This window comes from Panicum virgatum, unplaced genomic scaffold, assembly GCF_016808335.1.
Source record: "Panicum virgatum strain AP13 unplaced genomic scaffold, P.virgatum_v5 scaffold_5981, whole genome shotgun sequence".
Taxonomy (NCBI): Eukaryota; Viridiplantae; Streptophyta; class Magnoliopsida; order Poales; family Poaceae; genus Panicum; species Panicum virgatum.
In genome coordinates, this window is record NW_024376735.1 from 1 (window position 1) to 25,014 (window position 25,014).

The 25,014-nt window shown below is 43.6% G+C and overlaps 1 protein-coding gene and 2 pseudogenes across 1 annotated transcript; 2 read left to right on the top strand and 1 right to left on the bottom strand.

Moving 5' to 3' along the window:
* The first annotated feature begins 3,170 nt into the window (after positions 1 to 3,170).
* Positions 3,171 to 8,004, top strand: LOC120694434 (ATP synthase protein MI25). The gene has a single exon (XM_039977545.1). It carries the CDS (start codon positions 7,318 to 7,320, stop codon positions 7,936 to 7,938), a length of 621 nt encoding a protein of 206 aa, XP_039833479.1. The 5' UTR covers positions 3,171 to 7,317; the 3' UTR covers positions 7,939 to 8,004.
* A 7,832-nt stretch (positions 8,005 to 15,836) lies between these two features.
* Positions 15,837 to 18,064, bottom strand: LOC120694435 (annotated as a pseudogene).
* Positions 18,065 to 21,675: 3,611 nt separating this feature from the next.
* On the top strand, positions 21,676 to 24,738 carry LOC120694433 (annotated as a pseudogene).
* Positions 24,739 to 25,014: the final 276 nt, after the last annotated feature.

Consider the following 25,014-nt stretch of genomic DNA (forward strand, 5'->3'; position numbering starts at 1 on the left):
CCCCGCAAGATTGGCTGGCCATTGAGGACTTGTTCCGATGAGTTTGAAAGTGCCGGCGAGGCACGGGCTTAGTAAGTGAATCGGCAAGTTGGTCAGAAGTATGAACATGAAATACGCAATTTACCAGTAGCAACTTGATCTCGAACGAAATGGAAGTCAATGGCAATGCGCTTCATACGAGAATGGAACACGGGGTTGGCGCAAACATAAGTGGCACTTACATTGTCACAATAGATGACTGGAGTGGGTGAGATTTGGAACTTCAGCTCTTGAAGAAGATTCATGATCCAATTGACTTCAGCGGCAGTGGAGGCAATGGCCCGATATCGGCTTCGGTGGAGGATCGAGCAACTGTCTTTTGCTTTTTATAACTCCAAGAGATAGGATTGGCTCCAAGGAAAAACAACATAAGCTGAAGTGGAAGTTCGATCATTAGGATCACCGGCCCAATTCGGCCTCCGCAAATGCGTGAAGAGTGCGAGGAGAATTCTTACGGAGCAAGAGACCTTAGTCAAGAGTGCCAACTAGATATCGGAGGAGGCGTTTTACAGCACACCAATGAAGTGTGGATGGGCAATGCATGAACTGAGAGAGCTTGTTGATGGCAAAGGAGACGTCAGGACGAGTCAAAGAGAGATATTGTAAGGACCCAAGAGCTTGACGGTATAATTTTTGATCAGCCGGTGGCGAGCCATCTGATAATTTAAGCACTTCAGTATTAGCAATAGGCGTTGAGACAGCCTTGGCATCAGCCATGTTAAGTCGATGCAAGAGGTCACTGATATACTTCCTTTGAGGATAAGAACAAGCCATTAGCAGTGTAGTGAGCTTCAACTCCAAGGAATAAGAAAGCTGGCTTTATAGAGAATCGTTTGGCAAGAGTAGAGATAAAAGCATTCACTTCAGCTGCTGCGGATCCAGTGATGATTATATCATCAACATAAACTAGTATATAAATAACCGAAAATGGGGAGTTAAGTATAAACAATGAGGAATGTGAGATGCTGAATCCTTCTGATACTAAAAAAGTCAGGTACGAAGCTCGTTATACCAAGCACGAGGGGCTTGCCGAAGGCCATAAATAGGCTTATGCAACTTGCAAACATAATCAGGAGTCAAAAAGTCTTCAAACCCAGGGTGGTTGTTCCATGAATACTTCATCAGTTAAAGAACCCTGCAAGAACGCGTTATTTACATCGAGTTGGCGATAGGCCAACTATTAGTCACAGCAAGAGTAAGCAATTTACCTAGATGCCATTGACTTATTAATATTAATAAAAAAACAACATATGTAGAATCTGACTCGATCCAGAGGTATTTCCAGCCCTTGGAGTGTGCTATAGCGATAGCCGTCATAACCCCAACCCACTCTGCCTGATATGCGAATCCGCTGCCCAACGAAAGCGCAAAGCATCCATGTACCTCTGCTGTTTCGAAAGATTCCTCCGCATGACGATGGTCCTGGCTGACCTCTCGAGCATCCATCTGTATTACTTGAATCCATCCAGGAGGTGGAGGTTGCCATAGAATAGAGTGGATCACCGGAGCTTTGCGTGGTTTCCCTTTAAGCCTCAACGCCCGAAGTCTAAGCAGATCAGTCTGCGAAAGTGTGCTTCGAGCCGATGACAGTTGAGCTTTCCAAGTTCTCACGTGCGGATGGGAGGCGCGAATGCTATTTGCCAACTGGTGACCCTGCCCGAGCAGTTCAGAAAGTTCCTCTTCCGTCTTCTCACGAGCAAGACAAAACTTGGGTCAACTTCTCTTACAAAGCCTTTTGCTCAGAAAGCAGACTTTGTTTTCGAGCCTCTAATTCCTATTCCTGAGATTTGGCATTCTTCTCCCGGATCCTCGCGTTCATGATATCTACATTCAACTGTGCCCCGGAGACACGGTCGAAGCACGCCCCGCCCCGTGTGCGTCTTTCACGACATGCTCTGGTCCCGGGTTTCTTCCTGTGGTCTTCTAGCGTTAGAAGAAGTCGTGGAGGTCCCATCTCTCAGCGTTTTTTTTTTCTCCTTTTTCATTATCATTTTCCCTCTCAAAAAAGATCGAAAGGATTCACTCCGGTGCTGCTTGCTGGTGGAGGTTGACTATCTCCACTATGAATAAGTCTTTCTCGAGTAACTGAGACTCAACGTGTAGGCGTTGGAAGCAGAAATAGGAGATGGGTCGTTCCAGCTCGGCAAGAGGATTCCGGAACATCCAAGTCCTAGCTATAACACAGACAGGAAAGTTTTTTTCTTTCATTGCAATGTCTGGCATCATTTCAAATAGGCTCGCTACATAGTTGCAGGCTGCTCGCTCGCTCCATTCTTACGCTCGCTGGCTGGTGAGGCAGAGTTGGTATGGCACTGGCTGGCTGCTAATGGTCACTCAGGATCTACTATGCGCGATACGCCGACGACATTTTGTTTGGGATTCCCCGGGCCAAAGAGATATACCTGTTCCATTCCAAGTGAAAGACCAGCAGCAGCGCATACTATTGAACGCGTGCGGCAGGTTTCAATTCCACTTTTCCTGGGCAAACTAGAAAACAAGTACCGATGTCAGGAGATGGAAGTCAGGCAGTGACGTAGGATAAGGCTCTTTGGTGAACCAGACTTTGTCTATCTTAGAGATCAATTGGATGATAGATTTTTCTTTTTTTTCTTGGAATGGTCAAGCCTTTCACGGTTGAGCAAAGGTCTCGGGTTCGAAAACAGAGATCAAAACTCTGTCCTCCGCTTCGATATTGTTTTCATATTGAGGGATTAGTCTGCCATCAGTGGTAGACTGGGGAAGAAGGCCGAGTGGATGCTTTCCAGCAAAAGAAAACATGACGTAGTCATCATGTCTAACAGAGAGATTCGCCTTGGTTCTGTCTATCGCTCTATAGGGAAAATGACTCCGTTCTGTCTCCATTAGCTAATCAGGCTTGCATAGGAAGGGGAAGGAAGAGATTTTCTTGCTTCAATCTCACGTCCTTTATATATGCTAACCTACCCTATTCCCTGCATACTGATGACTCGCGTTGGCTAACAGCACGTCTTTCAGCAGCTCACTAAAGGATGGGCTATTCATCTCAGTCCTCATGCTTCCGTCTTCATATCCCGCCAGAAAGAAGAAAGGCGAGTCTTTGCTTTGGCAAAAAGAGAAGGAGCTCTTCTTGCCCATATGGGAGTGGAAGCTTCAGTGTAAGCGGAAGCTAGACTAGAAGAGAGATTCATCCTAGGCTTTGCTTGGCCCTACTCTAGTTTTGGTGCAGCTAACTAAGGGTCGAATTTCGTGACTTGATGAAGAGGAAGCCGAGTATCTTTGGTCTTGAAGAGTCAGGCCAATCCAACCGCTTGCTCCTGCCCAACTCAGTCTCAGTCGTACCATAATGCGCCTGGACTCAACACTTTTCTTGCTCCAAGACCACCCTCTAGCCCTCATGTCAAATAGATGACAGAATTGTAAACAATCTTAGAATGATTTAAGCTGAGGAACATAGAGGTCTCTCCCACCATTTTTGTCATATACCTCTGGAATAGTGTTGAAATCACACGCCACTAAGCAGGAGCCTAAACCAAGTGGTTTATCTTAGCGTGCTAGCCGCAGCTTCATTTCGTATAGCGATAACGCTTTCTCTTTCTTAGCGCTCCACCCCGCGGGGAACTCTGGTTGCGCTTTGGTTGGCTTTCTCTTTTTTTCGATTTTCTCTGACTTGACTCAGCTTGACCTACTTGACTCAGCGGTTAGAGTATCGCTTTCATACGGCGAGAGTCATTGGTTCAAATCCAATAGTAGGTAAAACCGGCCGAAACCCCCGCTTTTGCCAGCATGACAGCAAGCACAGACTGGCATCAAGGAGTCGAATGACCAAAGCATCGGTTGCTTCCACGAGACTAAACAATCAATGACCAATAAAAGACCAACGAAACGACGAGTGAGAAAGATAAAGCCTGCTATTTGAATAGTTGGTTTGAGCATTTGTTTCAATAGTTGATACCCCTGTAGTGCTTCTATTAGAGTAGGTGGGTAGCAGATCACCATCATGTTTGATCAATTTAGTACCGGCATTGCTTCATCCATTCTTTCCTGGGCACCGGTAATCCCAAGAACGGCTAACGGCTCCCACCTCTCCTATGGCAAGCCCATCCTAGATTTGAGAAATGACATTGATCGAAACCAAGACGCTACGAATCCTACGAACAAGACGATTTAGTTAAATACTACGTTGTAAATACTAAATACGAATTAGCGCTATTCGAGCTAGACCTGTCGCTTTCCCTTTTAGTTCTGGCCTACGAGCTAGAGATTATACGAGCTATTTTTACCTAGTGCTATCCACGTACGCCAATAAATCTAATTAAATAGTTGGAATTGCAACTTCCAACGGCTAAAACCAATCAAATCAACGGCCAGGGATTAATACACAGGAACGGTTGCCTCTACTTGCTATTTGCATCGTATCCTCGGGCAAAGCACATTAGCTAAGGTTTCATCGGATTGCTACACGGCTTAACGGAAATAACGGAACACCCCTCCAAACAGATCGGATTGCGCTAGAGCTATTCCTAGACCTAGCGATAGAGACGAGCTAGAGCGTTAATACGAATCATCAATTGAAGCAAAGGGTTTGCCCCAGGACTAGTACGCTAACGAGCTCCTCCTACGCCAATACTTGCTTAAAAAAATTCTCTAGGGTGCACTCGGGACAAGGCAGAAGCCGAAGCACATTCCCTAGCGTACGAGATATGCCTTTTAGGAGAGAGATCCCTTTTACGAGCAATGGTTTTTGATAATGCTACCCCCAGTTCAAAGCAAAGGTCGAAGCTGAACTGCCTTTACTCGGCTTCCGTTCAAAGATTCGTATCTGTTTTTCCTCGGTTTCCCATTGGAGGTTCCAATACTTGCTTTTGGTGGAGGTCTCGTACCATAGCGAGGGGCGATCAATTCCTAGCGCAAGAGCTATTCCTATCCTCGAGCGAAGCTAGTCCGTTTCCTAGGAAGGCGGCTAAGGGTTCGGGTCGGAAAACAGGTACGGTTCCCTAGAATACCCTACTTCCGAGAAAGCCTCTCCTCCCCGAGGAGAGTCTTCCTCTTCCTAGCATCTAGGCTATACTCTCGTGTTTGACTTAACACAACGAGACATAGGCACCCACATGCTTGAACTACGATGATACCCTACGGTACGGACATCACACATTCAAGTAGGGAGACCTTGCTCGTGGATAACTAGACGGCGGAGCGAATAGATTCAAACTTGAACCTAAGAGAGGCTTGAGGGCCGGCTTTTGGACCATCGCAAACGGGCCTCGGAATGGCTAAACACTTCCGATTTCAAGCCTGAGTACTATACGCTTTACGATTATCAATATGAAGGGATAGGGTGAGTTATTCATTCCTAAGCTCCGATTAGACCGCAAAGGACAGGTACTAAGCTTTAGAGCAAACTTTGATTCATACCACTTGGACTTTCCCTAGTTTTTAAACCAGTTCGCCAGTTCGTTTGCCCAGCGGGGCAGCTGCCCTTTTGGTTTTTATCCAGCTTATCCCCTTTGCTTTAAAACCTACTTCGCCTTCCCTATTCCGATTCGCTATCGCTGTTCCGCTGTTCCGTTCCTATTCTTTTCTTCCAAATCCTAATCCTGGAAATGCATATGATGACACTAGTTCACCAGGCTAGTGTTGGGAATTCGATTGAGTGCGAAAGCACATTCCCTTGCTAGAGATATTCCTTTTATTCATCCCGGATTGTGTGAATGCGTTCACACCTATCCCGAGTGGGTATAGTTACGTGGTTAAGTAATCCCTTCCTATGCGAGGTTGTATGAGAGAACATAAGGAAAGGCTTGATACATCCATGTCTAGCTCATGTCGATCTTCGTGTCATTTTTCTTTCATTAGCTCAGTAGGATAGTCCACGTTGCTAGGATGTGTGGGTCTAGTCTGGTCGTGACCCTCGATCAAACCATCCTAGCAATGCCCTCTTCTCAAACAGGCGTTCGATGTACGGATCATCGCCGCTTGTCTTTGGGGGTGGGATTTGGAATGGAATTTCAAATTCGAATTGGAAGGTTTGACAGCCAAGGAGCGGCAAATAAGTAAATCTCTTCGACATAGCAGAAGAGAAAAGGAATAATAATCTCTTTCTTAAAAAGTCAATAGAAGTAAAATGCGAAGCATGAAACTAATTAAAAAGTTGGGAATGGCTACATCGGAAAAAGCGTGAAACAATGTCAAGTCTCGGGTTTGATCGAGTGATGACGAGAGATAGAATGATACAAAGCCTAAAGGGGAGAGCACTTAGCCGAGCATTTAGTAGTCGTTCGGCTGGGGAAGATTTTCTGTTTAAATGTATGCTTAAATCTCTAGCGAAAGCTCAAAAAGATAGAAAAAGATGGCTAAGTAGCGAAATTCTCAAATATATGGGTTTACTGCCCGCAGATTGTAGTTTCCATTATGTGATTAATTTCGTGAATGAAGACAATGATTGCATTGGATTAGGCTCCGGTGAATCAAGTGGCAGCAGTTCCCTGCCTACAACCTGGTGGGAGGTTTGGGAGCTGTTTTCACAGACAAAATGTCCAAAGGCTCCACCATTGGTTGATTCTGCATGTCCAAATCCAATGCAACAAAGCCTATTGAATTGCATAAAATTCCTCCAGCGTCCGAAGATTTATTGTGATATATTTGCAGAAGGATTTGGAAATCGAGTTCGAATTATCATGAAATTTACGGAAGGTGTCGGATGTCAATTTTGGTGGGCGATGCGGCCTCTAAAGGATGACACTAGAGAAACTACTTTTCATGTGATTTCGAACTATAAACTTTTTGTCAGCGCGGATGTCTGGTAGATGCAGATTTCACGTTCTCACAATTTGATCATAGTGAGATCCTTTCAAGTCTCAATAAAATTCTTATTAAGAATCCTCTATTAACAAAAACACTAGACATTGAGGAGTCATTGGTGACAGATCAACCATGGCCTGACTCAATGTTGGACATTGCAAAATTTGCAATTTGTTTTGCTAATATTCTGATGACCGGGGCCGCCAAGCCTCAAGGACTTTTCCATTTCCCCGAGGGGGAATCCTAAATGAAATGAGAAATTCCAAAATAAATAAATGTGAAGTAGTTACAGATGTGAAAAAAGTCAATATCTCTCTGTCTGTGTAGGTTCGGTTTGTTCTTATCGATCCATTTCTTCGAGTGTGGGTGTCCTACGCTACTTCCGTTCATGTTTACGTTCTCAAAAGAAAAGAAGGCTTTCCTTGGAAAAACCAAGGACAACCCCTATCTCAGTCTCCTTTCTCTTTTCGGGAGCAGAGCTTCAAAAGATGTAGTTACCCTATGATGAGATTGAGTTCAACGGATATGAAGGATAGAAATATGCTATTTGCTGCTATTCCATCTATTTGTGCATCAAGTCCGAAGAAGATCTCAATCTATAATGAAGAAATGATAGTAGCTCGTTGTTTTATAGGCTTTCTCATATTCAGTCGGAAGAGTTTAGGTAAGACTTTCAAAGAAACTCTCGACGGGAGAATCGAGTCTATTCAGGAAGAATTGCAGCAATTCTTCAATCCTAACGAAGTCATTCCGGAGGAATCCAATGAACAACAACGATTACTTAGGATCAGCTTGCGAATTTGCAGCACCGTAGTAGAATCATTACCAACGGCACGCTGTGCGCCTAAGTGCGAAAAGACAGTGCAAGCTTTGTTATGCCGAAACCTAAATGTAAAGTCAGCAACACTTCTAAATGCCACTTCTTCCCGTCGCATCCGTCTTCAGGACGATATAGTCACAGGTTTTCACTTTTCAGTGAGTGAAAGATTTGTATCCGGGTCTACGTTCAAAGCTTCTACCGTAGAAAAAATTCGAGAGGCCTTCGTACCCATAGACCTAATTCGAGAAGGCTTGATAGTCCTAAGAAAGGTGAGGGTGGGGGGTGATATTATGGCTGAATAAGGAAGAGGAATAGAATCTCATTCATGTGTTCATGCTAACAGAAGAGCGGATCCAATACACATAAGGCATCGGTTGTTCTTAACAGCGATGGCTATTCATTTAAGCCCTAAAGAACTAGCTTCCTGGCGGACTTACTCACTCGATCACCGGCTTTAAGAGGATTCCCCCACTTAAGAATAAAGGGGCATAGATTACGAAAGGGCTACGTTCACTTGATGAACGGTAAAAGGTATTCTATTGTTACTAACGTCAACTAAAAGCAAGGAGTTGGCATCGGGAACGACAGTCGCTCGACGTAAGGAGAGGAAGGAAATATCAATAGAGGAACGAAAACCGCAGGGTATGAAATTAGGGTAGGGTTGGCTGGGTAAGTCCAATTGTTATGAAAACCTTTCCTATGCCGGGACCAGTCTGGCATGGTAATTTGGAAGACCTGGAGTTGGATGATATGTTTGGATTTGTGGGTCTTCTTATTCGTACAGTAGGTTCTTTTCCTTACAGATCAGGTTTCTTCTTTCTCGTCGTCCTAATCCGGATATTAAGTTGAATTCAAAATTATATACATACAATATTATTAATAACCCGCAAATCCATCACTTCAAGGGACACAAAAGGCGCGTCTTCCCGCCGGGCCCTACAAGCCTACGCCTATTCTTTCCTATGTTCGTTCTTGTCTCATTTCTTTGAAAGTAATATCGTCCGTAACAAAAGATCGATTCAATGCATTTTCATTTCTTTTCTCTCTCTATCTGCGAGTGGTTCGGCTTTTTCCTAAGCAAGGACGGTGCTGTCGAGTGAGGATTGGCTGAGCGTGCTTTCGCTGCTCGTGGTGGAGTACTCTTTTCATTATTCGCTCTATTATTGCCTCAGGATGTGATCGGGATTAAGCGGCGTATATGATACCCCGGGGGGACCGGACTCAAGGGATTCATTCTTTTTCGCACTAATGGAGTGCGGGAGTTCCACCATTCATTCTGGGCAAAATATCTATGTGTAAGTCTATTAAAAAAAGGACTTCTAATAAAAAATTATTCTGCTACAGCATAAGCTCGCCTATAAATAGAAGCTTCGGTGCACTCTCTATTTTGCGGGACAAGAAAGAGTGAAATGGGGATCGCAGCAAGACTCGCGATAATTAGTCAACAAATTTAAAATATAGAAAACGAGAAGAGGGCACTTTTGGAGAACTTCTGGGGGCAGATGCCTATCTACAATGAAGGTGTGATACTAGGTCATCTGCTTCATATTCGGGAACAAACCCGCAGTCTGGAAAACAGGAAGAAGGCGCTGCTCCAAGAGCAGCAAGCGCTCATTGTGGAGGCTGCCCACCGTAGAAACGAAAATATAAGAAGGTAGTTACTCGTCTATCTCAACGTAAATGAACGAAGTCACTTAAGTCTTCCTACTACTGCTCCTTCTTACTTATTTTCGTTTTTTCAGGATCTAAAGAAGAAGAGGCAATACCACCACATGGCGCAAACCAGTAGGAACAAGAAAGAAGAGAGAGGGTTTGCTTGCTCTATTTCAATATATGAAAACATAATCTTATCTATTAAGTGAAATAATCTTATCTATTATTTGTGAGCTCAACTACTCATAAAGAAACAAGAATTGAGATATTAGATTAAAAAAGATTCTCCATCTTGATCTTTTGCTGTGTCAATGGTATACAATCAATTGCAGATCGGATAAGGATAGAGGATGAGCGATAAATTCATCTACTCTATTTTTCTTCGCGGTGGGTTTATGCGGGTGCCGGCAAAACAACCCACCCATCGTACACTATTGTTGTACAAGAAGAATAATTTTGAAGGTGCCGGCTTTTCACCAAACTATATTGAAGTTTGTGAATATCTGTGAACATAACTAGATTATAGACACAGAAAAAACAACATTCTCTCTTCGAACCAGAATCCTTATTTCCCTGGCCCGTGCCCCCGGAGGGCGTAGGATTTGGGGTAATCCTGGTTTTAAGCTCTTCTCTGAGCTTGGCTTTGTTCCCAATGCTATCAGCAGGAAATGAAGAGGGCGGCGGCGAGAGAAACCACTACATATACGAGTTGGTGGTATACAACTAGAAAATCCGAAAGATAGTACTCGCTCTTCCCTCCCTCGCTTCGGTAGTAGAGGAATCGCTCAAGCGTTAGTCGTAGGAAGATATTCGCTTTAGCTCATGATACATGTTTTATACGCGTAAAAGCACCCCTGAAGGGAGTAAACCAACATAGCGTACTAGTCCTTCCCAAAGCTTAAATGGAAATGGCGCAAGGGATAGGGGATTCCAATTCGTATTGGTTTTAAGCCGAGAAAAGGGACTATCGGAGGATGTGTCGAGCCGTGGCCTAGCCCGAGCTGTCGATGATCACCTAGCGCTATCAATTAACGTAGGGAACGTACGCTACTACGAATGGTTCTACACATGCCGTAACAAAGCTAAAGGAAGCCGATCAATCGAGTTGGAACCTAGACCGTGGCAAATCTATGTTGTTGGCTACCTGGCTCTTGCATTTCCAGCGGTCCCCACATAAAATAAAGCCTCCCTTTTTTCCTTAATACCCCTTCCTCCTCTTCCCAACCATCTTGTCCTCCTCTCGCTTCACTAATGCTCTTCTTAACTTCTTCAGCTAATGAGTCTCCTTCGTGGCTTTGTTTCACTTCTCCTATCCAATCCGGCAACAACTTGCTCACAAGGGTGCAACCACTGAATTTGTAACGACACAATGATTTTAAGAACAATCAAAAGACTCAAGATGTAAAGACAGTAAAGGTAGAAGATCATTTCCGGGTAGATAGGAGAGCTATTAAAATCCACAAACATGAATCAGAGTTTCGACTGGGTTCTCCAGATTTCACCAAAAGAAGACGAGTCTACAAATAAGAGAATTTATCATTTTTGGGTTTATACCGAGCCAAAACATATAATTTCCATTGAAGAAGGAAGTAAGGATGCTAGCCGGAGAATCAAGAAATAAATACTTCCCATTCCGATTCTTTTTAGTTCCCAAGATAGAATTTCTTTGTTTTTGGCAAGAGCGGTGGGTGACAACGTGCAAGACTAGATAGGTTTGGCTTTGATCTGATCAATAGGAATAGGAGGAAGCGTTGGAGAGGTACCAAATGACTGAAGAGGGGAACCCATCTGACCACATGTAGAGCCAGCCCATAAGTAAATTAAAGAGAATTTCTTCATCTTCCAAAGTATGTGAGTGAGGTAAAAATTCCATGGATCGATCTCATCACTCACATCCAACAACTAGTGAAAGATGTAATGATGAAGCTATAGGAGAAGAAAAAGCGTTGGTTTTGATTGGTAATCTTGAGTTGTCATCTTTTGAAAGAGAGTAACTTGCTGGATGGAGAGCAGCTAGGAGAATAAAGTTCATCTTTACCCCATCTTTCATTCCAACTCTATTTTCTTGTGTGCGATCCTTCTTTCTGGTTTGGAATCCAAGAAGCTCAATGGGCTAGTTTCAAGTTCGATCAGACACGAAATCAGGTATAGCCACCAGCCTAGATAGAACGGGCGGGGGAAGAAAAACTAGGAGCGAGCCACATTCAAGAGGGTTGTCAAAGGCCCTCTCAATAGAGCTATTTTGTCATTGAATCGATGGAGGGAAGACTCCTTCGGTAGGTGCCCCCGACTCTTCCAGTTTCTGGGTGGGATCTTAAGGCTTAATCTCTGATTGCGCAGGATTCATCTTTGTTTGGTAACCTCAGACCCTGAACCAGGAGTTGGAAGCGCCTTTGCCAGACTTTCCAATTGAACACGATGCGGGCGATGCAACTCGGCAAGGAGAAGGCTGAACCCTGGTGCTACACTACAGTAGAAGCTTTGGCAGTTTACCATGGCTTGATGTTATAGTTGTCATGCTAAAGCCGTTGATAGCTACTTCGCTTGACGAGCTAAGTAGAAAGACTTTGTGGATGAATCCACAACTGATGGTGCTTTAGGTTTATCTGATCCCTAGTTCGGATTCGGAAAGGCTCTTACTCTTTCACCGGTTAGGTTCCCGGCTTGTGCCCCTAGCTAGTAGGTAGGTGAAAGCGCTTTTGGCAATGGCTTTTCGAAAGCCTTTTCAGGGATTTGTTTTCCAGGCTGTTACGCTGTAGCTTCCCCAACTGATTGCTTTGAACGAACGTCAATCAATGTCCGACTTCAAACCGACTCGCCAGACTCGAACTGACATAGGCGGATCCAACTAAATTAGCCTATCTTCCATCAACTGGAATCGCTTTCTAGTCTACTCAAGAAGGGGAGTAAGCTAGAAGGAAGAGTTTTGGGGCTTAAGGCATAATTGCTCTATTGCGGCTACCCTTGCTATGTCATCCGATGCTGTTCACAAAGCGGCTCTTACTATAGACCCGGCTATCTCCGAGTTGAAATCGAACCCAGCCCCAGGTTTCCGCCCATCAATCCAGAGCTCAAGACAACCGCGATACTTAAATCGCTCAAATAGCCACCTTAGACGGACACAGCCATTAGAAGAAGAAACTGAAACTCGATGGAGTACCCTAAACCAGAGATCCTCGACAAAGAAAGTCTCGATTCGAGGAACGGAATACAGGTCCATGATAGAACACAGACCGGTAAGAGAAAAGAAAGTAAGCATAGTCTTCATTGAACCGGAAGAAAAATGGGATTTTCCGTCAACAAAGTAACGCTGTGCAAACTCATCTGATCCCTGTTTGGGACTTCTTCTTCATGTCACGAGCCGGAATCGAACCGGCGCTTTCCAGATGCATGGTCCGGATAGAAACCATTCTGATCGTGAGTTTTTTTTTCGCAGTTCAGTCGGCGATAAAAGCCTTCCTACTACCTTTTATTTTATTATAGTACTAGCAATCCTTCCTCTGACGACGGATATTCTTCTATTCCCACTGCTCGCTAATCGAATGAACCAGCATGTCGTTCAGCATAAGGTCATTCATCTCCTCCTGTTTGTCAATAGAGGTAGTCCAACCTTCCATGTTTGGATAACCATCCCTAGTTCTTGCTCCGACCTATCTTAGTATATTTTCTAAGGCTTGCTTCCCCGGTATCCTTCCTGCTTCTTGCCAAACCCCTGCCACCATCCATCAAACCAGAGAATCCAGAGTGCCTACTTCCGGTTTATAACCAGCTTCCTTTATCTCGAAAGGTCGCCAACTTTCATTGATTGAATTCTTCCTATTATAGGGAATTCCTACCAAGCCCTAACCCTTTGCCCTTGCTAACCGAGGGAGATTCCTAACTGGCACCCAATCCGAGTGTGATTCTTTCTCCTAGCTATCCGAGAAGTAATAAGACCTGGCCCAGCTTCCTAGGCTTGCTTTCTTCTTTTATCGGATCGGAAAAGGAAACAGCTTGATCGCTTCGCTCGATTGCTCGGTTACTTCCTCGAAGAAAACTGCTAGCTTCTTATCTTTCAAGGAACTACTAGCTTGAATCTCTGAGCTGTGGCCCATGAAGCCTATGAAAGTAGAACAACCACTCCGGTTCTTCTCAGCTCTTCTTTCCAGTCCCTACCAATTCGATTACTGGAATACCGTCAATTGCATTTAGAAGGCACTGCCACTCTTGTTCTGGTAAGAATGCTTCTATTGGAGCTCTAAAACCAAGATTAGTCTTCACCCTGCTTCCAAAATGCTCTGATGGGCCAGATACACTCGAGAAAGAGTATTACAGCTTCTGCCGATACCGATCCGCAATTCGAAGTTCACGACCAAGAGCTTATGCAGATTCCTCTTCCGCTTGCTCGCGCAAAGAAAAAAAATAGAATCTCTTCTACGGCTCCACCCCACCGAGTAGCCACTCACTGGAGTCTTAGCCTTCTTTTCAGTCTATGAATGAATCTCTTTTCTTGTAACCGCTCCATCCTAGCTCTCAACTCCGATCCGGCATGCCTCATTGTGTTGGTGGGAAGCCTGTTGGTAAGCAGCTCTCTTCCCAATGGAAGATTCATTCAGTTCAAGCTTAGTTTTTGACGTGCTATGGCAGAGACTACTGCACCTTCGAGGCATTTGTCCAACACTCCGGTCAATATATCTGATCTGGGCAATCCTGTAATGAAATCCATTGTCACTGTTTTCCAATGCACAATTAGTAATTGGTAAAGGCTCTAATAACCCAGGAATCTTTATATTCTATCCTTTGTATATTCTATCCTTTGTTCAGCTGACAAGCGAAAGAACTACTCGATTTGATCTATTGCTATAGCTATTGCGCACACAACCTTTCCTTGCTCTCGCTCTTCGCCAGGTCCCACAATAAGGAAGTTTTCACTTGGTTCATACTTTTATTCTTTAGCCAGCGTAGCTAGTTTGATTGGTTTCATCCCTAGCTTGCACACAACTACTACTGTTTCTTTATCATTAGCTTTAACAAGCTTCTTTCGCTTAGAATGTTCTATTTTTTCCAATTCGCTGTGGTATGAAAGTGCTTTGGTCGACTGGAACAGTTAGGGAACAGGGAACAGGGGCACGATAAAGGAACTTGTTCACATATGATATTACAAAGAAAAGGGTTGATGCAGAGCTTATTGAAAAAGGGGGCTTCTCACGAGCGAGCGGGAGTTTTCAATTCCGGATCAACAAGGCCAAGTAGCCATGGCCCATCTTAAGAGATTAAGTGCTTCATTTCGCTTAAAACCTACATTCCCTCCGGGAGCACTCTTTCTTATACATTTGCTCGGTTGACTGAGTGCATTTACTAGCATTTTCTTATCCTTTGAGATAGGAATCCATCAATAAGAATAAAGATTAGAACTCTTGCCCGGCGTGGCGGCTTGGCCATATTAAACTATTGAAGTGGGTCTTTCTCCTATACACACACTCCGAGGGGAGCAAAAATCACTCTCATCCTCAATTCATTCCTCTGGGTACAATGAAGAAATAACTCCAGGCCCCATTGTATTGTTTTCAGGGACCCATTTTCCAGTACAAGAAAACAACCACTCACGACTGAGGCTCCTGAAGAGGAGAGTCAGATTTCGAGGTCATAGAACTCAAGCTGCATGTACAAATAGATAGAGTAGAGATGCCAGGATCAATTTTATGTATGGCAAAGTTGGGCGATAGTTTGGCCTTAAGGTGGAAGTGGCGGGGTGGATCCGGAATTCAATTATCAGGGCAATCTTCGAATAGCTCACCGAACGAGTACAATAACGCCCCCGAGTGAATGGTTTCCACCAGGGAATGAAGCTGAGACTGGGATGACAGCCAGGATCCTCTCTTCAAGCCGATGGCTAATAAGATGATGTCCAGTACTTGATCTTTATACAGCTCCTCTCCCTTTTCGAAACCCATGGGAGTACGTTAGAAAGATGTCTTCAAAAACGATGTTCAAAAGCCGTATCCATGACAATGATGTCTGCCTTATGAGGCTGTCTAATGGAGCGCATCTCCCCCGGCTTATGTGGTTTAGGAATGCATGATCGATACATCGAAGAGAACTAAAAGGAAGAATTCTTTAATGACCTCTTAATCTCCTCCACTTGGGACTTGTCAAGAACTTAAAAAGTAGAAAACTTTTCCCAAAGCCAAAGGTAGTAAATAACACATAATAACATCAAAAAATAATCTATAAATTATCTTATCCTCCTTTTAAAAAAAGAATAAGTCTTTCAGACCTTTTTTTTACATTTGAAACTCATGTTCATGGTCTGTTTTATTCCCAATTGTTGCCCGTGTGAAAAGAAAGAAGAGAAATTGGACCATGTTTCCCGAGAGAGACTGCCTTCTCTCAGGCCAGCAGTCTTATACTTATAGTCGACTGCTCTATGACGATCTGACCTCTTTCCTGGGCTCTGCTCGCTCGTCTACGCTCCGACCAATTCAGTAAAAATCGAAAAAAAACGATGTTTCCTTGAAAAAGTCTAAGAAATAGTAGTAGTAGTCAAAAAGTGCACTTTTTCCATATATTTCGATTTATAGGGATCCCTATCTTTATCTCTATCCACAGAGATACCTATCTATATAGAGAGAGATTTTTCTAAAAATTGATCTAGACTATCCTCTATCCGGATAGATATGTCCCTATGAGCGACTAGGCCGATCTTTTTTTATATGTTTTGGCCACGTCCGTTTCCGCTCCGAAGAGGAAGGTTTGGATCTTTCAATCTTATGTCGTGAGGGATGTGACCTATGTTAGGTCCATAAGATACCACAGCTTTTAGTGTTCTATGATTCACCTCCGAATAATGAGTAGGTAGTTCGATCCTTTTGATTCTTATCTTCCTAGTAAACGGGGATCCGGAGCAATAGGTCGAATTTCTATATAAAGAAGACTTGTAAACAAAAGGACTTATTGCTCTTTTTCGGTTTTCCTCTTCCTCCTTCCTTCTTTTCAATAAGAAGAAGTATTGAAATGAAACAAATTCCTCTTCATTCTGTTGTGCTCAGCGAAGGAACTGCCTAAGCATACTTTTGCGGATCCAAACTTCTTTGTTCTTTCTAAGTCTTCTTCTTGCATATAAGAACGCAACTCTTGCAAAAACCCCGGATTTGAGTAGTAAGCGGCATCCCCTCTGAGTTGTGAGTAAGCGGAACCATTCTGTTTTTGTTCTTCTCCAGATTCTGACCGGTAGGAATTTGCCTATGATTTTCCAACTGATATGTCGATATAGAAAGATCTCCTTATTTCTTCACCGCGGGTTCTCGCGTCATTTTCTTTAAAAGATATTAGATCACCGTGGGAAACTTTCAAATGAGTAATGGTTACCAGTCCCATTATTCAAACAAACCCTTCGATGACTTATCGGCTGCCTTGCTTGAGGAAGAGTGTCACTAAAACGGAGACGAACCGGAATCACGTCCGATCTTGTTTCTTGATTGAGTAAAAAAGGGATATATGAAGTTCGTTTTCTTCCTCTGTGCATCTCCCTTATGGGTAAATCCCCATAATAAAGGGACAACTTTCGTGTAGTTGTGATTTGATGTTACTGTTTAGATTTTCTCTCTGAGAAAGATTTCTTTTAATGGATCTCCTCTTGTTCCTCAATCTTCGGAGAATGCGGCGTTGGATTAGAGAAAGTTCTCTGTTCCGAACATTTCCTGGAAGTAGACGACACGTTTTAATCTTAATGCTGGCATATTTCGTTGAATCAGTCTTTTTCGCCACATCGCGTATAAAGGGAATCGAACCCAACTCTTCCACGAACCCCCCACGAATGGTCCTCCCTTAACTCAATGAACTTTGAGAATTCCTTTGCCTAGTTTTTTTCTTTTCAGTTCTCATAAGTCCTTGATATACTAGCTGAAAATCAATACTTGACCGACTGCGTCACAGTGCTCAGGTAAAGTGGCAGTAGTAGTTCGAAAGCGCGAAAGTGGGAAGAACTAAGATAGACAGGTTTTGCAGGTGAAGTGAAGGATGCACTGAACACTAAACAAGATCTGGTTTTTGCGGGACAAATGCATGTTCCCAATCTTGGATTCTCGTCTCGTTTCACTTGCATTTTCTTTCGTTCAGTCTCGCTCTCGTTCATGAGTGGAATCGAACCACTAACTCCGTTTGGATTTACAGTCCAAAGGGCCCAGGCCCAGCGAACGAAAGAGGATTTACAGTCCCACGCCCACTGCCCCGCCAGAACCATTAATACAGGGATTGATTTTTATACGATTTTTTTGAGCAACTAGCGCGAAAGCCGTTGCGCTAACGCGCATTCCGTTTTCTCGTTTGATTTGTGGATTTCTTCTTCTCCACCACACCAAATAGTTGAATAATAAGACACAAACTAGATACGGAATCGCTACGCTAAGTTCTTTCTATATGATAATATGCACCGAGGGGAGGAGCAAATAGAAGTGAAGTAAACAGATTCAAGTTAGCCCAGTGTGGTTCAGCCTTCCTCGGGGAAACCTCGGAAAGAAACAGTTTCTTATAGACCTTCCTTAGAAAGGAATAGATTCCTAACCACTGAAGAATATTTCATCTCCAGCGGGCCACAGTCATATTACCATACCAATCATATCCGGTATGGAGCCAGCGTCACTGTCGGTTTTAGCGTGAGTACCTTCCCACAGTACTCGATAGCATTCGTGCACCTAGCATTGTGACGAATTGTCTACCAGCTCCTGCCTTCTTGTCCTTTGCGCTCAAGTCTATGGCCAGTACTGCCCGGGGCAATATTGGAACTGAGGGTTCCATCGCCTCTTGGTTGGTTTTTCTCCATAGAGAAGACGTGCCGCAGCTGCCTTTCTAAGACCTGGTACAAGTGATGACCTAGTTGATAAGGGTCGAATGCGTAGTTCATTCGCATGTCTTTCGAAAGAAAGGATGCTTCAGAACAACCAAGTAGTACTGGGAACAACTCCTATTGCGTCAAAGGGTTCAGGAGCCATTCTAAGATAATCGAGAAGAATCCGGTCCTGGTCCATAGAACCGATCAGAAGGCCAGAAATCAGTGATCTATCGCACGAAAAGGGCTTCGTCCGATCCATTTTCTTAAAATCTAGGAAAAGTAGCCGTTATAGCGCCTAAAATGGGTCATGTTTCTTGTGCTCTATATCGCAAGTTCGGATAGGCTTGCATATGTTTCTATCTCAAAGTGGAAAACCAATTATACGTTAGCTAGCACGAACAAGAACCGCCCCTCGATTTTAGTATCTGACCTTCAATTCCAAGAAAAGGTAGTAAATCGGTAAATCGGTTTAAAGCTCTTGTTTGGGAAATGGGTTGAGTTGAATTCATATTAATCTTGCCAAGAACAGAACAAGAAAAAAAACATAATTGGCTAAGGCACTTTCCTACCGGTTAAGATTTCCAGTATTCTAACAATCATCACAAGCTAAATGGATAGCCTTGCTTTGAAGTAAAAAGATAGATTGAACTTATGGCGCTTGCTTACAAGACAGCTACTTAAAAAGGCTACCTCTTCAAACTGCTGAATGCCCTATTCCATATGATAGACTGTCTATCTTTCCCTGAAAAAGCGTATACTTTTTTTCTATAAGCAAATAAAGCATACTTCTTTTGCGGATCAAGCAATCTTCTACCTTGGTGGGTAGCGGAGAATCAAATCAATATCGGAGTATTGCTCTAGCTGCTGCTGAATTAACCTGGATTCAATCGTTACTCTCTGAACTAGGCTGTACTTCGTCTTCCCCTCCTACAATCTGGTGTGATAACCTCGGCGCTACCTACTTTCTTCAGGCTTGGCGAAGGTGTCCGATCTACTAGCTCTCCTCCAACAATGACTACACTACCTTGGTTATCCGCTTTCATGTCTTGGATTGAGCTTTATAACTCTTATTATAGTTGGGTGGGCGGAAAGAAAGGACAAGATTCCTGCTTCTGCTTGGCGAAGTGTCAGCTGGAACAATCCAATCAGTTGAAAGTACATTCTCTCTCACTAACTGGAACCTTATCCCAAGGGAATTAGAGGGGTAAAAGGGAGACCCAGAGATCTAGAGCTGGCTTACATAAATGAATTTGTGGACTCGGACAAACCGACCCGGATTCAAGCCCTAGCCCCTCAACTCGGACGGACTTGTGGAAATCCTCGAAAACTAGTATTGCTCAACTCACCTATCTATAACATCAGAGAAATGTTGCATCCAACCCAGGAAACGAGAGGTAAGAATAGGCTACCATACGAGATGAGACGACTTCATTCTTGGCTTTCATCCCTACGCTTAAGAAAGATAAGGGATTGGATTTCATACCTTTTATTTAGAGCTCCGTCGTTCCGACTGGAAAATGTAACCTTCCGCCATACGTAAACCAAACCTCCTTGCTTTCTGGCTTTTCCTTCCTAACAAGGAGGCGGGATTTTGAAGTTCCTTTTCCTTTTTGCTCTTTTTCTTTTAAAGCTTTTTCAAAATTCTATTGCAGCAAGATTATTTGCTTTTGCTAGAAAAAAAGCACGCACAAAAAGCACATTTCTTCCTAGTACTTTTTTTTTCACCTTGGGTCTTGCCCATAGGAAAGATACGTAGCTCGGTCAGGGCATATCCTAAAGCCATTGCCTCCAGCCAGTAGTAGTGGTAGGTAAGCATCTTAAGTTAGGGGTGAAATTGCTTTTCTGACCAGAAAAGGGATTGTAGGCAAGCCTGTATAATTTCCTCTTACCTCTTCTCTTCATTTCTATCACAATAAGATGGACTTTACCCAGGATGAGAATGGATCAGTTATGAAATCTTGGATGGAAATTTCTTTTACCTATTTCTCCGGGCAATCTCTTATTAACAAACTTCTTCCCAACTAGTTTCACTATAAATAAGATAATACAATAACAGTAATAATATTTCAAAAGTTCTCTCAACAAGGAGAAAGAAACATACCTTTTTCATATATATTTAGAATATGTTCCCTATGCTAACTGGGTTCATTAGTTATGGTCAACAAACAATACGCGCCGCAAGATACATTGGTCAAAGTTTCATAATTACCTTATCCCACACAAATCGTTTACCTATAACGATTCACTACCCTTATGAAAAAGCAATTACATCGGAGCGTTTCCGGGGGCGAATACACTTTGAATTTGATAAATGCATTGCTTGTGAAGTATGTGTTCGCGTATGCCCGATAGATCTACCCCTTGTGGATTGGAGATTTGAAAAGGATATTAAAAGGAAACAATTGCTTAATTATAGTATTGATTTCGGAGTTTGTATATTTGTGGTACTGTGTTGAGTACTGTCCAAAAAACTGTTTATCAATGACTGAAGAATATGAACTTTCTACTTATGATCGTCATGAATTGAATTAGAATAAAATTGCTTTGAGTCGATTACCAATCTCCATAATTGGAGATTACACAATTAAAACAATTGGAATTCGACTAAAGTAAAATAGACAAAGAAAAAATCTTTGAATCCAAGAACGATTACTGATTACTAAGATTTTTTCTTTTTTGCTAGAAAAATCCAATAGTGATTTACTAACAATAAAGCAAAACGAATAACTACTGATTGTTGCGAATCGCTCCTTGATTTAAACTTAGAATATATTTTCGTGATGTTCTTTCTAACTATACAATTGGAAACTCCTATTGAAATAGCTTTTTATGTTAAATAGCAATTCAAGTAGGATTGGTAAAAATTAGATATATATAAATAGCGTAATCCCTTTTTCCTTCCTGAACCTTTTCGTTTTAGTAAGTTCATGAAATATTTCATACTATTGATTTTTTGAAAAAAGGATTTACCAGGACCAATGTATGAGATTCTGGTGCTATTTTTTTGATCCCTTCTTCTCTTTCCCAAGGCAGCTCGCAAACCTGACTATAAACTAGAATGAGTAGGGAATGGATCCAGCCGAGCCAATTGCAGTTCCGTTCTATGTCGTGCCAGCCGAGGGAACAGGGTAGGTTACGTTTGATGAGTCAAGACTGTTTGCCAAACCAGGTTACAAGGTGTTGAGAGCGAGCATGCATGAAGTAAACCCAAGTGAAACGAGAGAAATCATCAATCAAAATTATGTTCTATCTATTCCATTGCTACCTTTAGAAATCAAAGGTGCAGGTCCCCTCAGAGTGTACTAAGTCAAAAGGTGACATAGACCTGAGTTACTAGAACGAAAACGAAGCTTTACATGCTTTCCCAAAACACAAGCTTCACAAGGAGACTAACTTAGATTAGGAACATGACCTAAAACACCACTCTGAACAAGACTAGTAAGACGTGAACCACATAGGTGGCCCAAGCGTCGATGCCAAGTTTAAAAACTACTAGTGGAGGAAGAGACACTAGTAAGAGCAGTAGCAGAGTGAGCAGGCACATGTAGATAATCCATCAGAGAACCCCATTACGGCGATGGCCAAGACCAATCAGACGGATCCTGCACAGTGCAAGAAGAGGCATCAAAAGAAATAAGGCAACCATGATCAGTAAGCTGACTAACAGATAGTAAGTTAACTGAGAGTTTAGGAATATGGAAGGATAGAGGGAACAGTAAAGTGGGTTGTAAGTAAGATCTACACTTCTAGCTAGCTTAATTGGTTTTTGTGTGTTCGGCTGAACTCGTCAGTGTAGGATGTGGTGCTCCAAGAGTGACGGAGTGGGAGTCACATTCGCTGGTCTCGACTAAAGGTTCGACGGGTTTACATCCTGATCCGCTATGCTCGTTATGCGGACGACTTCCTTGTAGCTATCAAGAGCCCCATCGCCACTACTTTCACGGTTTGCCGGCGAGCATTGGAAATGTTGAGTCCATTTGGTTATGACATTCTGGCCTTGGTTGGTAAACATCTCAGGGGATCCGGACCCTCATTAAAGCAAAACCTGAAAATAAAGTCTGGCCTGGGCCGACAAAAGCTCGAGTGATTGCGTTGCCATCACCAACTAAAGAACAGATAATAGAACTTTTTCTTCTTACTAACTTTGTCAAGAGGCTAAACAATCAATGACCAATAAAAGACCAACGAAACGACGAGTGAGAAGGATAAGGAGGAGTAGTAGGAGGAGCTTCCATTGAAGTAGAGGTTTGATCGAGTGATGACGAGAGATAGAATGATACAAAGCCTAAAGGGGAGAGCAACTTAGACATTTCACTTGAGTACGGGGGAAGTCCGCAGGGAGGAATTCTTCCGGGCGTATTACAGTTTTTCACCGAGGGGGTGGATCGAAGCGATTGCAGCGAAAAAAACGAAGCACTTCGTCTATTGGCATTGTGGAAAGGATCGAATATGACCCTAATCGTTCTTCTCGGATCGCTCTAGTACGATGGATCGAAGGGGTGCTGCCCGGCCGCCAGAGGAAATTAAAGACGATAGAAGAGTTCGCTCCGCCGCGTAGATCCTCGAATCCACCACGGCCACTATCTTTTGCCTTTTTTCGTTCTCTTCCCTGCCCGGGAAAGTGGATCAAAGAAAGGTAGCTTGCTCCCAAGGCAAGTGCTTGCTTACGCTTTATGTAGTGGTCGGCCTTCCTACCTTCATGCCTCTAGAAGCTTCTACAAAGCTTTGCTTCTTGTAGTTGGCCCTCCATGCCTCCCTTCATTTGCTTGCCTCCTTCCAGCCCAGAATGCCTACTGACGTTAAGCTAACCGCCAGAAGCTCACCCTTCGGGTGTCGCTTCTGGCGCAGGAGGCCAAGCATTCTGCCAGACGTCCCGGAGCCCCGTTTGCCTTTACTAGAGTCTTGAGTTTTTCTTTCTTTTTTAATTTTAGCTAAGTTTCAAAAGCAAAGGTGAACAGCCCCCTGTCCTTTAGATTTGCATAGTCAAGGGCTTATAAGAAAAGTAAGGAAGGAGGCATGGAGATGGGAAGGCCGACCCACTACACTACACGGAGAGATTCTATACCAAGTCATGAGCGATAGCGAAGCCAAGCCGCCGCCTATAGGCGAAGGGACGAAAGCCCGTTAGACCTGATGGGAAAAAGTATGAAAAAAGTACGTTAAGGTTACGAAGTCACTTAGCCTCGGCTCGGCTAAGGTTATGAAATGACAGAGTAGGTTTTTTTAAGTAATACTAAGGAACTGGAAAAACAGCTCGTAAAAGGAGAAAAGCGAAGGTTACAGACTCATTTATCCGTCTACAAAGGGAAAGGCGTCGGTACGGAGTCACGTCAGCTGTGGATATATACTAGGCTAAGGAACGGAGTCTTAAAGTATTTACCGAGACTACACTAAGGAAGAAGTCAGCGAAAGTGAGCTCGTAACTAAGAAAGCCGGTATCAGAAACGAAACCCTTCCAAAAAAGCAAAGAAGTCAAGGAACGAAGCTGCTTCTAATAGCCCCGTTGAATAGGAGGGCGAAGGCTTTTTCGAACTTTTTTATAGAGAGGGGCTTCGACCTTCTTAGGAAGAGCCGTACGAGGCTGCTCACGTACGGTTCGGGAGCCGAGCCACTGCACAGGGGCTTAGGTCAACACTTATATATTAGCCAGTCATCAATTGGAAGCGGGTAATATGGTGATAAATTGCGATTGCTCCAAACCTTCTAAAAGCGGCTTCTTGCGACCTGCCCAGAATGCTCATACATACCTTCGGTTCCAAGAGCTTGTTCGCACAGTGAATAAAGGTCGGGTTGAAGGGGGCAGTCAGCTGGCTGCTTCTTGGCCACGCCCCCCTGCTTATAGATACGATATATTCAATCTAAATTAAAAAGTAGGAAATAGCATACCATTAGCTGATATACGTATGGGAACATGGGTACATGATATTGAATGTCATCCAGGTCAAGGCGCAAAGCTGGCTCGGGCCGCAGGAACTTATGCGATAATAATTAAGGAGCCAGCCCCACAATGTCTTGTGCGGCTACCATCGGGTGTTGAAAAACTCATAGATTCCCGATGCCGAGCTACTATTGGTATAGTTTCCAATCCCAACCATGGTGCACGTAAGCTTAGAAAAGCAGGACAAAGCCGGTGGTTAGGCAGACGCCCCATTGTTCGTGGTGTTGCAATGAATCCAGTGGATCATCCTCATGGAGAGGTGGGGCGCACGAAAGGAGGTAGACCTTCGGTGTCACCTTGGGGGAAGCCCACCAAAGCAGGATTTCGGGCAGTAGTGGGGGTGGGGAAACGCAGAATTTAGTTCATGCCACGACGATCTATATGGAAGGGAAGTTTTGTTGATGCTTTCCTGTTTAGAATAAAGAAGAACAGAGAAAGTCTGATGAGCAGGAAAATTTGGTCACGTAGATCTTCTATTTCGCCGGAATTCGTTGATTGCTCCGTACTCATTTACAATGGAAAAACTCCTGTTCGTTGTAAGATCACTGAAGGAAAGGTTGGTCATAAATTTGGAGAGTTTGCTTTTACACGGAGACGAAGACCCTATAGAACAAATAGAGGAAAGGGCAGAAAGGGGCAAAAGTAAAGTCTAAGCGACATATGGCACGAAAAGGAAATCCAATTTCGGTAATCCGAATCCCATATAGCTCTTTTCTTCATACTCGACCAGCCCTAGGTTGGGGATAATGATTTTTTCAAATCTTGTTGGGAGATGCTTCGCTCCGAGTCCGACTGGGACGGAATGGGGGACCCAGGCCCTTCAATGCCTCCCTCCGGATCCACTAACTCGGAAGAAGAGCTATTCAATTTCTGGCTGACTGTGACTCTGCATCCCGGGAGCAGACCGCTCCCCCGGAAGCTGTGGTCAGTCAAGAGCGGCATCCGAATCCCGCTCCAATCCCTCCAGCGCAGGTTCCC

Excerpts from the sequence above, each read along its gene's own strand:
- LOC120694434 (XM_039977545.1), top strand. The coding sequence starts at position 7,318 with ATGATGAGATTGAGTTCAACGGATATGAAGGATAGAAATATGCTATTT.